The sequence below is a fragment of the Sturnus vulgaris genome, chromosome 7, assembly GCF_052056855.1.
Source record: "Sturnus vulgaris isolate bStuVul1 chromosome 7, bStuVul1.hap1, whole genome shotgun sequence".
Taxonomy (NCBI): domain Eukaryota; kingdom Metazoa; phylum Chordata; class Aves; order Passeriformes; family Sturnidae; genus Sturnus; species Sturnus vulgaris.
This window is the reverse complement of record NC_142249.1, coordinates 21,774,346-21,787,223: the sequence shown is the minus strand read 5'-3', so window position 1 is coordinate 21,787,223 and position 12,878 is coordinate 21,774,346. Positions and strand designations below refer to the sequence as shown.

The window sequence follows — 12,878 nt, the reverse complement described above, 5'->3', positions numbered from 1 at the left end:
ATACCCACTATAACAATTTTTCTTTCATAGCTTCTTATTTGTCTTCTTGTGTCCTCCTTTCTTTGCATCTTATGTACAACATGAAGCAAACAACTATCTGTGGGGATGTAGTGGGATGGGACTGTCAGCAAAGCCTGCTCTCTTCCCACTGTTTTATTTCCTAGCTGAAACAGTTTGCACGGTTTTATTTAGTTAGAAGTCAGATAAATCAATAAAGAATAGTTTTCTAGAACTCATTGAGTAGCCAGAAGGAAATTAGGAAAATGAATAAAAATAGATAATAGGAAAATATGATCATTTAATGTGGTTCACAATTATCAGGGAAGCTGTACTCATGGCTAACACTATTCTCCTTCCTCTTTATTAGAGGCTTTCCTTGCAGTAATTCTTCTGATGATATAATAGCTCTTGGATATGAAAACATTTAAAGCTGATTAGCTTAAAATATAGAAGTGTACATAAAGGGGAGAAATGCAAATGCCTCGATGTTAATTTTTAAAAAATAATTCCAAGAGCATATGAAGATATGATTAAAGAAATCTGATACATCTTCATATTAACCTTGAACTTTATAGATAAACAAGTGTTTCCTACCAAGTTACAGTACTGTTCTTTTAGTGCTTGCTGTTATATTTAGCCTTGTTTTGGGATGCTCGATCATGTGACTCTTACTTTCTACATGGCAACCAATGCAAAAACAATCTGTCAGGGACTGTCATTGAGGATCAATGCTAAATGTTACTCAGCAGGATGCAGACTGTATCTCGGTGGGTGTCCTTCTACTATGCTTTGATTATGTTTGTTGTAAAGAAAAGCCTAGTTGTGCTTACAGCCTTCATATTTCACACCCTCTGTGGAAGACATGTTACAGCCTCTTAACTTGTTCCCATTTCAACATGATGTGTTGTTTAAAAACATATACACTGCATTTTCAAAGAATCCTTCAGTATAATCTGATTATAAAGGGGTTATGTGACAGTTTGTCTCTTCTGCTTGTTGTGTGGCTTAAATCTCTGGAGACAAGCTGACTGAACATCCATGCAATTTAGAATCTGATGGCAGCTGTGGTTCAAAAACATTGTTTTGGGCCACATCTAGGGTCATCTGAGGAGGCACTTTGGCATACATCAAGGTAACAGTAGGATTTTATACTACTTAACTGCTTCTTGTAACTTCTTTGGATGATGGCTGTGCATGTGGGGGTAGCATTTAATTAAACTGAGTGGTAGTTTATTAGCTTAGAGCATGGAGGGAAGGGAAAACAGGAAGAATTTTTTTTAGTTTACTGAGTGAGTGAGGAGTAGTAAGTCTGTAAGTAGTAGTAAATATTTGCTGAACATTGATAAATAGATAGGGTTATATATTGTGAAAGAGAAAACAGTAGTACAGCAAGCTGATCTATTGCTTTTATAAAAGGATGTCACAAGCATAATTACACATTTCCGAGAGCATGTCTGTGTTTCTGCATGACAAAAACGTTCACCCGCGACTTCCCTTTGCATCTTAATGTTTGCTGTCTCTAATACCTTTGGTAACGCTGGCGCTCTGCTAACAACTTCCAGGCATGAACGAATACATACTAGAAGACCTTACCATGTGGACAGAGCTGACAAGTACTCTCTAGATGATGATCTGGTAAATCTAGAAGTCCTCAATGAGGTACTGTACTGTCTGAGTAGCAACTTCTGACAATTGCACCTCACATTCTCGCCTATTTCTACTTTTTAGGCATCTCTTAGCAGAATGAACATATTTCCTTCTTGCAATCTTTTGTCTCACCAAGGCAAAGGAATTCTCACATGATTGATCTGCTGCCCTCACTTCATTAATCTATATAGTAGCATAAAAGTAGTAGCAGTGAATACTATTACATGGAAAATCTTAATTATGAATGATGCTAGTTTAAATTATTTTTGTGAGTTTCCTAAAATGCAAAGTTTAGTCATAAAGATCTAGATTTAAGTGATTTTTTTTTCTAAAATAATTGATTTATATAGTATAATGTATTAGCTACTACTTCTGGATAAAAAGTGATAAAACTATATATTTCATATTTCACTGTATCACCTATTGGCTGAGTATCTGTAAATTTTTTTGTTGATAATCCTTAAATTACAAGCCAGCAAAAAAAAGACACACTACTAAATTGTGCTAGTGTCATATTTAAACAGTCTTTTACCACTACCTAAAACTTAATCCTTGAAAAATTATTATCCTTGTTTCCAAATGGCCAAAAAAAAAAATTAATAGCCAAATAAAAAAAAATTAAATGGTCATGTACTATGAACTGAAGCAATAATGTGTACCACCATTTTCTCTTCAGAAGATTTGCTTCTCAGGCTGATATAAGAAAATATTCTAATTTGCAATTAGGAGTTGCCATTTAACTTAGTTTTATGACATTAGGAAGAATTTTGAAAATATTTCATTTTGTAGGTTTGGCATTTGAAATGTAATTAGAAACACAATAAGTATTTCTTAAAGAGTGTTCTCAGTAGATTTATAAAAATCTTCCTAAATGAGAAAATAGTATATAACTATCAAACTTTCTGTAATCTTCCCAGGATACAATTATCCAACAGCTGCAAAAACGTTATGCTGACTTACAGATTTATACTTATGTTGGAGACATTTTAATAGCCTTGAACCCCTTCCAGAATCTCAGCATTTATTCTCCCCAGGTAAGAGAGATTCCAAGCTGAAGATCGAAGTTGCTTTACATTTTATATTAACAGAACTTGCTAAAGTACTTAAATGATGCTGGAAGGTAGAAGCACAGACTAAACCTCAGCCTTTTATTTTTACAGAACAGTGTGGCTAAAAAATTGTTTTGTTTTGGTCTGGTTGTTAAATTTGTTTTCATTTCATTACATTCACTTATCGGAGGCACAAATTCCATAAAAGGGAGAGAGATTACCCCAGGCACAGCTGTGCCTCCTGGGTAGCATTTAGGGCTTTCTTCTGGGGAACAGAAGATGGTTATATGAACTTCTTCGTGCTGAGGTTTCTGCTTGCTGAAGAATTGCTTTGATTGAGGGTTATTACATGTCCTGTGCCATCAGCTCTGGTTTAAAAGAAACAAATGAATCAAATGCTGTAAACATAAAGGCCAGTTTAATTCCCTACAAATGTGAAGAGAGGTGGAGCTAGAAATAACTTAGTCTCCATGGAATCCATATCTGAATCGGGGCTTCAGATAGGGGGCCAGAATTCAGATTCACTCTAAGTTTCTTTTGTATAAATTTGTTATTTCCTTCTTTGAAGGCTTGTGTTTGAAATTCTCTTCCTTGTGATACAGTTCTCTTCATCGTCTTGTGCAAGAAACATCAGAGTGTGTTCTAGGTGTTGTAATTTGTGTTCTGGAAATTGGGTAGTGCCAAGAATTACCCTGCTGGTCCAGGGTAATTCAGTGGAAATTCTGTGGTATAACAGGTAACTTCTTGCTGTTGAACAGGCAGATGATAGTCACTGTCTTCTTTTCAGTTCTTAATTATGTGGCTAAGTTCCGTATTTTGACCATTATGTGTATTTCTTTAAATTAGTTCTCCAGGCTTTACCATGGTGTGAAGCGTTCATCAAATCCCCCCCACATATTTGCCTCTGCAGATGCTGCCTACCAAAGCATGGTTACATTCAGCAAGGACCAGGTAAGAATCTGTTCATTTTGGTTTAGGTTTTATATTTATCATGCTGCCACTGTGCTACAGGGCTGTGAATAATATTCTGTTATGTTGTATTTCGAGAATTTTTTTTTCTTTAAGCCTTTTATTCCTGAATCAGCAAAACCAGAGTCAAAATCTGGTCAGATTTGGGAGTTCTGAAGAGGACACAGTGATATGAAAGGTCAAATAAAATGATGGAGGTACCTGACTAATATAGTTTTCTGGACACCCATGAAGTCCTGGCTGTTGACTCCAGCTGCAAAGCATTGCTGCACACTCTGATTCTAGGCTTGTCTTGACTTAGGTACTTCAATAGTTTGCACTTGTGTAAAATAGAAGGTTCTCAATGCCACAGCAGGTTAACAGAGTTTGAACTACTTTGCAAAAAGATACTAAATCACAAAAAATAGGAACTATTACTGAATTTTTTAGTAAAATAAATTAAGTATGGGTCTATTATAAGTGTAATAAGGACACAAATCCAATTATATAGCAATGATTTTAATGATAATAAAATACCATGCTGTAGAAGATTTTACTGCATTCTTAAGATTATAACTTCATACTCTTTCTAATTTGATGTGCTGTGTGTACATGGATATTGAAGTCTGATAATTATTTTTGTTTATAAAATCCTCCTGGTTTTACCCTGCACATCACACAACAATTAATAGAAAACATTTTCTTAAAGTCACTAAACCAGAATAAAATAATAAAAATTCTGAAATCAGAAAATGCCAAGAAGTAAGACAAATAAAAGGGACATTGAAGAGGAAGAAACAGGAGTTTTACTGATGATGTGAAAGTACACTGGCCTGGGAGCTGGTTAGTATTTCTTTAATGACTTATATTCTCTTTGATGGAGGCATTAAAGAAAACAATTACTCATATAGAGTAACTCATGTGAGAACTTGTTATCTTAGGAAAAAGATTGGTAATTACATCAGCTTATCAGGCTAACTTTGTGCATCTTTAATATCATACGTTTTGTACCTCTTTTGGAAATAATCTTTATTCAGGTCTAAATCAGTTTCCTGTTTTCTGTTTGCGAAATAGTACAGGAGCTTGTTTATCTCCACTACCTGGCCAGTGTTATTCTGGTTCTTAACATAAAGGTGCACCAGATAAGCATTGTAGCCAGACTGAAAATGTATTGATTCTGTTTGTTTTGTCCATTGAACTTTGTCTTTCTTGTTTTTTCTTGTGAAGCCTGAAAGTTAATTTCAGTCTAATATTTCTCCTGAAGCAATAGTCAAGTTCTGACCAATTCTACAAGGACTCATGGACATTAACTGTGTGGACTGTTGTGCATGTCTTCCCTAGTCACAGAAAAGCAATTAAGTTAGGTAGTGTAATCAATGTGGTACCTATTTCCAAGAGCAAAAATAACTGACATTAAGCAAATAAATGAGCTGCAAATGTCATATTGCACACATTATGTGGAGTTGATCCCTGCACCTGCTGTCAGGCACCATGAGATACCACCAGATGATTACTGCATCTTTCAAACCTTTTCACAAAGCCCAGTTCTGTATGAAGGGGCATTGCATCAAGTATTTTAGTACCTTGTATCTTTTCCCAGCCAAGAATCCTGTGTATTCACAGTATCATGCAAATAGTTTTCAGATGTTTGCACAAAAACCTGTGAATCTGTGTTACTGCTCCGTGTTAACATTTTAATTATATGTTAGTTGATACTATACCATACCGGTGGTCTGTAGAATACATGGGAAAAAAGGGTAAATAATAAATGATGTTAAAATTCAAACTTTCTATTATCTGCATACTTCAGTGTTCAGGTGAGAACTGGCTTTCAGTTTCCATTTTGCCCATGAAGCATAACAGCAGAACAGCAGAGAGAAGGAAAGGATTTAAGCCATTTCAGGTAGTCTCTGGACTCTGGAGCCTTTTGAAGAGCCTATAAAATACCATGTGTTAAGGACTGCTGACACAGGAAGAAGGTGGATATGTCCTCCCAGAACGACTCAGATGCACATTTTTCTGAAATGATTAGGTGCTAGTTTGCTGTTCTAGCTTGAATATCAGCATCACCTACAGAACAGCCTCTCTACACAGGGCCTATTATTTAAGATTATTTTTCAGAGCAAACTTGTTCAGTGTGTCAGAAACAGCTGTACCTGTGATTGATGTTAATTCATATGATGTCAATGCAGTGAGCTCAAACATAGTCTCTTGTTTATGTGTTCTAGCCCTTCAGAATTCAGTCACTGCTTCACACATGCACCTTGGGATCAGGCATTGCAAGATGCATTTTAGTAATTAGGGAATAAATTACTACAATGAGCCTTCACTGATCTCTTCTTTAAGAAAGGAGTTGACACTTCAAATGTTCAGTAGTTTTGGTATTAAACATGAAGTAACAGGTAGGAGTAGCAATAGCAGAAGTCGACCATGTGGTGAACTATGCACTTAAATACTTTGTTTTGTGTTCAGTGCATTATCATCAGTGGGGAAAGTGGAGCTGGAAAGACAGAAAGTGCCCATCTGATCGTCCAACATTTGACCTTCTTGGGAAAGGTATTTCCTAGCCAAATGTATAAAAGTATGAAGAAATCCTCCCAACCCTACCCCAATGTTCACTTTATTTAATCTCTAATACTTAAAGCTGTTCATGTGAATTGTCACACTTGATTTAGGGAGATAGTAATCTTGCACGTGAGAGTATTGAATTAAGATACAGGAGTATGACTCATACCAAGCCAGTTAATAGTTTTTTAAAGAGAAGGTGCCACATTCTGAGTGTTCAGTACCTGTACTTATGTACAGTGTTTATCACATATAACATTGTTTATTTATACAATAAAGAATGAAAAATATTACTGTGACTCAAATCTTAGAAGTTATTGCACATTTAAATGATATGAGTAATGCTATTAGAACAAAATAATGGGAAAATTAACCATGTCAACTTAACCCTAAGTGGACAGCTTTAGTCTGCTGTGGTTTTGGTACTCTTAACTAATTATAAAACAAGTCAAAGATGGAACAATTGCAGAGAAAGAAGAATCTGTATTTTGCTACCTGTGGGAGATTTTCTTAGCGGTTTGTTGGACCTCTTGTTGTCTAAGTAGAAAGATAAGCACAGTACCTAATTCCATACAAGCATGAGAAAAGGATTCTTTGCTTCTGGAGCAAGAATTGGATTGGGGGTAAGTATTACATTTTTTTAATTATCATTCTGATTTCTTTCACTTCTGTCAAGGCAAATAACCGTGCTTTGCGTGAGAAAATTCTTCAGGTGAATCCTCTGGTTGAAGCATTTGGAAATGCCTGCACTGCCATCAATGACAACTCAAGTCGCTTTGGAAAATACCTGGAAATGATGTTTACACCTACAGGAGCTGTAATGGGGGCAAAGATTTCTGAATATCTACTTGAAAAATCAAGGGTTGTAAAACAGGCTGTGTAGGTATATTAATTGTCTGTCCTACAGCATTTATATAGTGGTTGAATTGATTTAATTATCAAAAATTCTGTGTTTTAGAGACTTTTCTGTCTTCTGCTAAAAAAAATCCTTGGTACAGTGCTATGACAAGAATAGTCTTGTTCTTTTGGAGTAGAAGCCAGAGCCACTTAATTCTTTGGGGAAGTTTTGTTCACTGGCTTTTCTGTGTTTCACGGCTGCTGATCCTACACTATTGAAACAAGTGGGAGATTTGCTACCTTGCTTCAGTGAGATCATTATAAGAACTACTTTTATGTTCATTGTACAAGATGCCACAAGAATAAACACAGGTGCTTTAAAAGGATACTCTTTTTTTTGTAGGGGAGAAAAAAATTTCCATATATTTTATTATATTTATGCTGGCCTTTATCATCAGAAGAAACTTTCTGAATATAGACTTCCTGATAAAAAGCCTCCTAGGTAACTATCACTCACTGTTTTAACTGCTCATTGTAATTAGCTATTGATCAGCACTTGCTTTCTGTATGATGCCTTAAAATCTCTCTTAATCCTTCTCCATTCCTTAAGGATCTTTTTTAATCCTCCCAAGGTGAGAACAAGATGGACATTAAGGCATTAAATTATTTGCATTTGTTTGAGAAGTTGAACTGTTAAACAGGAGGAGGAAGAGCCAAACTCATTATGTAGATATTTTTTCATACTTTCAAATGCAGACAACCCTCCTTGTGATTTCTTACCATAATGCTTCTGGTTCAGGAAGAACTCAGAATATTCTTTGGAGGTTTTTATTTAGTGTTTGTACCTTGGTGCATCTGATCTGTGCTGGCTGAGGGAATGTGTGTGAAATGTTGGTAACATTATTAGACATTAACAAAGAATAAGCAAATGTTAATGCAACAGAAACAAAAGCTTCTTATGAATTAGCATCAAACTATAATTGAAAGTTATTGAGATAAATGTTCTTTCCAGTTAGTGAGGTACTTGCATTTAATTCACTGGAGCTTGTATTGACATACGTGGTATGTGATGCTTTCTTTTCGCCCTCTGTTTAGATATATTGATAATGAAACTGGAAGAGTAATGCATGATATTGTTACTAAAGATTCCTATGGAAAACAATTTGAAGCAATTCAGCATTGTTTTAGAATTATAGGATTTACTGATGAGGTAAGAGATTCAGTTGCTAAACCATTATTGACCTTATTTAAGAAAACTACTTCCAGTGCTTCCCTTTGGTTTTGTGGTTGTAGAAAATTTTGTGAGCCACAAAATCTCTGTTATGATGGAAGTGAACTGTGAAAGCAGAAACCCCCCACTCAGAAGGCAAAACCAGCCTGAGGTCCCAGTTAGTACTCAGGCAATTCTGTTGCAGTTTCTTGTATAAATAGAAGCATACTTGAACTTGTAGAACTTGGTCTCAGAGAAATCTACAAGCTTTAATATCCATTCCAGTGCCCATGTTCTTTTTCATAGCCTAAACATGATGTGTGTATCTAACTGAATTCCTTAAAAGTGCTTCTTGTCATCTTCTACAGGAAGTGTACTCAGTGTACAGAATACTGACTGGAATCTTAAATACTGGAAATATTGAGTTTGCTGCTATTTCTTCACAGCACCAAACAGATAAAAGTGAGGTTCCTAACCCAGAAGCCTTAGATAATGGTATATGCTTTTTAACATTGTCAGTTCTGTATATGCAATTTGATTCTATTTGTGATAGTCTCTAGCTCATGGTAGCAGTTGGTCAATGCTGGTGATTTCCACTGCGTAATCACAGTTGTGTGTCTTTTTCCACTGTCTTTTAGCTGCTGCACTACTAAGCATTGGGTCAGAAGAACTTCAAGAGGCCCTGACCTCCCACTGCGTTGTAACACGGGGGGAGACTATTATCCGAACGAACACGGTGGACAAGGCAGCGGACGTGCGAGATGCCATGGCCAAAGCGCTCTATGGCCGGCTCTTCAGCTGGATTGTAAATCGTATCAATACGCTGCTTCAGCCAGATAAAAATATATGGCAAGTTACACATCACTGACTCATGTGTACTTACTGTGCATATGTCTGATGGGTTCATCCATTTGTATATTTTTGATTTCGTAGAAAGAGTGCTGTGTTTATTTTGGCTAAGGCTTCAAAATGGCTTTCATGCTGTGATACTGAATCCTGTTTCCAGGACATTAAGCCCATCGTTTTCAAAGAGCTGAATAGAATTTAGCTACAGAAGTCAATGGAAATGGGTGGTTGAAGTGCTGGATTTTTTTAAAAGATGCTTCCTATGTAGTGAATATGAAAATCATACAAAAGGCTGATAAATAATTGAAGTACACTGAAAAACTTCAGTATGTATTCACAGTTCTTATAGTCCCCCTGCTTTTGTAAGCAAGTAATAAATGCAGATTTCAGATTATTCTTGTGCTGCTACTTGAGATGTGATGATTTGGGGGTTTTTTTAATAATTACAGAAAGATTATATTCTACATCCTTATGATTTCATTGCCAGGCACTGATCTGGCTGGCTTGATCTTTTGAAGAAACTGTAGAGATTTTAGAAACAAGGGAACCTCTCAGGTGATGTAAAAATGCCTCTGCTCTGAGCTCTCTACTTGTTATTTCACTATGTCATATAGACATTTTCTCTGTTCTGGGAATGACTGAGTATACTTGAGTATACTTGAGTTAGCACATGGACTTTTAACAGTCCAGCTTGTAGCAGCAGCAGATTCAGTAATTACCCTTCTGAATGAGTATAGCAAAAACATACCATTAAACTTTGACACCTTTTCTCTGCCTGGAGGAGCTGACAGTAGATTTTATTTGGGATCTGCCTACTGAAACCCCTTGTTTCAATATGGCTGCTAAGTGTCTGTTACTTTGTACCTATGATTTTCCTGCCTTCTTCATGGAAATTTGCAAAAAGCAAGTGGAAAACAAAAGTCTTAGCAATCCTGAACAAATGCAGAAGTTGCCTCAGGTTCAGACATACTTTTCCTCCTTAGTTTTGCAGCAGACTGAATGACTTATGCAATCTTAGTTACCAAGTTTATTTTTATTTTAACTTGGTATTGCCTATAATGAATTTTGTTTGTATTTTCACATGCAGCAATGCTGAAAGTGGGATGAATGTTGGGATACTGGACATATTTGGATTTGAGAACTTCACAAGAAATTCTTTTGAACAGCTATGCATAAATATTGCTAATGAACAGATCCAGTTTTATTTCAATCAACATATCTTTGCACTGGAGCAGGTAAATTCAGCTCTGTTTAGGTCTAGCTGAATCTAGCATCCTCTACCATAACGATATGCGGGAGTACTTTATAAAATGAGTATGTGATTTAAATGTGAGATAATGACATATTTCTGTTGAAGTTTTGTAAATAATGTTGTTGAGGCCTATAGGGCATTGCTGCGCATCATAAATGCCCTAATGATGATGTTGCTTTTACTGTTTCATAAAACTGTGCTGGTGACTTTTGTAGATGGAATATCAGAGTGAAGGAATTGATGCCACTACAGTGGAGTATGAGGACAACCGTCCACTTCTAGATATGTTCCTTCAGAAACCGATGGGTCTCCTGTCTCTGCTAGATGAAGAAAGCCGATTTCCTCAGGCAACAGACCTAACTTTAGTTGGTATGTGCAAGTAAAACTCCGGGAAAGGTCTAGGAAATGACAAATGTATTATAAGTGCAGTGTCATCTTTATTCAAGTTTTCCTACCTTATTTGTCCTGAGGCTGTGTCATTTCATTTGACATTCTAAGTTTATTTTTCCTAGTGCTTCATCATTTTTTTCTTACATATTTTCTATCCTTTTCAGATTGGAAAAGTTATCTTAAGTATCAGGTGGCTAGGGCTTATTGTTTTTCCAGTGTTACAAGGAAATATCCTGTGTCTTGTCCATGTATGAGGGGTACATCAAGTAGTATTTTTCCCTATTTACTGAAAGGAAGGCTGAGACATAATAGAATCTTGTATCTAGGACCACCCTGTGAATAGCATTAGTGTTGAAAGTAAAATTTAGACCACCCAGGGTCCTAGGTCCATGTTTATCCAATTAGAAAATACTGCTTCTCTCCAGATTATCTCATCGTACATAGGAAGTGTGTGTATTTCTGGTGTGCCATCTGGCTGAGTATTTCCTTGTCTTCATGCATATTTTACATACATTTTAACAGATTTTGGTGCCAACCTTAAAATATGCAGCACGTGCCATGTTTAAAGCTGCTGTCTTGCGTTTATTTACTAGAGCTGCATTTTTCCCTGCGATACGAAACAGAGTTTCATTTCTTTCAATGGAATATGCCATAGAGACCCAAACTGTTACAGAAAAATAAAAGTTTCCAGTTAAATTGCACAATACATGTACAAGATTTTTCACTACTGCTAGCCTGAGCTGAAGCTGGAATTCAGGTCACAGAATGAGTCCTGGAGTTTCATTCCACTTCCTTGTCTTGCTTTGAAACACAGGTGTTTGCTAAGGAAGGCAGGAATTTCCTTTGGAATAGAAAGTATGACCTCTTTCTCTCTGAATTATTATTATAACTTTGAAATTAAGGGGCTTTTAGACAAAGATATGGGAAAAAGAATAACAATTCTTTATTAATATATATACACACATGTATGTGTCTAACAAGAGGAGCAAACCAAACCAAAGGCAGTGACGCCTTGTCGGGGCCGCGGGCTCTTCCCCTTTGGTGCCGTTCCAGGCACAGCCGGCAGGGGGCGCTGCTGGCTCCGGGCAGGGCTGGTGCTGTGATTCCCTGGAGCCGGCAGGGGGCGCTGTGGCGCGAGCGCAGCCGCGTCTCCCTCAGGGCTCATGGCGGGGGGGGCTGGAGGGCAAAGTGGGCTGAGCAGGAGCCTGGAACAGCAAAGGCAGGCACACTCCAGGGTGGGTCTCCAATACTCCTCCTTTGTGTACTGAAGTTTTCTGCCTGCACGTCAGTTGTAGAAATCAGTTAATACCGAATATTGAACTTCTGCTTCCAGAGGTACTTTGCCTGCTCCAGTGCTGACTGGCCTCACTGCTGATCTGTACGCAGCACAGCAGGATCCCTCAAGCAGACAGCAGAGTGGGATATTTTGCCCTGTCAAGGTGTGCCAGACAATCATTAATTCCACCACTCTGTCCCAGCCCCCAGAAATTCCAAACTTTGTTATTTTTGTTTTAAATACAAGCTCAATTAAGTGGTAATAGAAAGGAAAACCTAACAAAAATATTAACGGATTCTAACATTAGAAAAAGCATTTTGATAATATTTTCTGACATACACAGCATGACAGTGAATGTTATAAATTGATTCTGGTCTCAGGTCTCTAGTTGCTTGTTCAGGTAAATTAGTATAATAGCAAGTTTCACAGTATAAACACTAATTCTTATTAACATGGGTTCCTTTGCATCCTTCTTCTTTCCAGGGATTTTTTTTGGCTTAGCAGGCAAGAATTGCTACCTGGGCCGTTAGTGTTGGATAGACAACACTAATTTCACTACAAAATATTAAAGAGCATACAAAATATCACAGAGCCTAAAAGACATTTTTCTTAGAAACTGGTGTTCCTTTTTCTGTCAGGGGTAATCACAGGAAACACAAAGAAACCTTAGAAGAGGTTTTATAGAGGAGCTTCTTTTTTTCTGTAGAAGTCCAAAGGTACATGAGAGACAGTTCTGGAGTGAGCACATTAACATGTCCTTAAAACGTGATGCACAAAGCTAAATGAATGCAGAAAGGAAGACAGAGAAAATACAAATAGTAGGCATATATGCACAGTTTTGAATGTACATATGTATAA

General features: G+C 36.9%; 1 protein-coding gene across 2 annotated transcripts in view; it reads left to right on the top strand.

Moving 5' to 3' along the window:
* Positions 1–12,878, top strand: part of MYO3B (myosin IIIB) — a 189,723-nt gene that overhangs the window by 83,272 nt on the left and 93,573 nt on the right. For both annotated transcript variants that reach the window (XM_088168045.1, XM_088168044.1), the window contains exons 12-22: positions 1,563–1,659; positions 2,565–2,681; positions 3,543–3,647; positions 6,117–6,200; positions 6,886–7,088; positions 7,450–7,548; positions 8,142–8,256; positions 8,625–8,751; positions 8,895–9,105; positions 10,190–10,337; positions 10,570–10,723. In XM_088168045.1, coding sequence (XP_088024171.1) covers positions 1,563–1,659; positions 2,565–2,681; positions 3,543–3,647; positions 6,117–6,200; positions 6,886–7,088; positions 7,450–7,548; positions 8,142–8,256; positions 8,625–8,751; positions 8,895–9,105; positions 10,190–10,337; positions 10,570–10,723 — 1,460 coding nt within the window. The remainder of the gene's footprint in view (positions 1–1,562; positions 1,660–2,564; positions 2,682–3,542; positions 3,648–6,116; positions 6,201–6,885; positions 7,089–7,449; positions 7,549–8,141; positions 8,257–8,624; positions 8,752–8,894; positions 9,106–10,189; positions 10,338–10,569; positions 10,724–12,878) is intronic.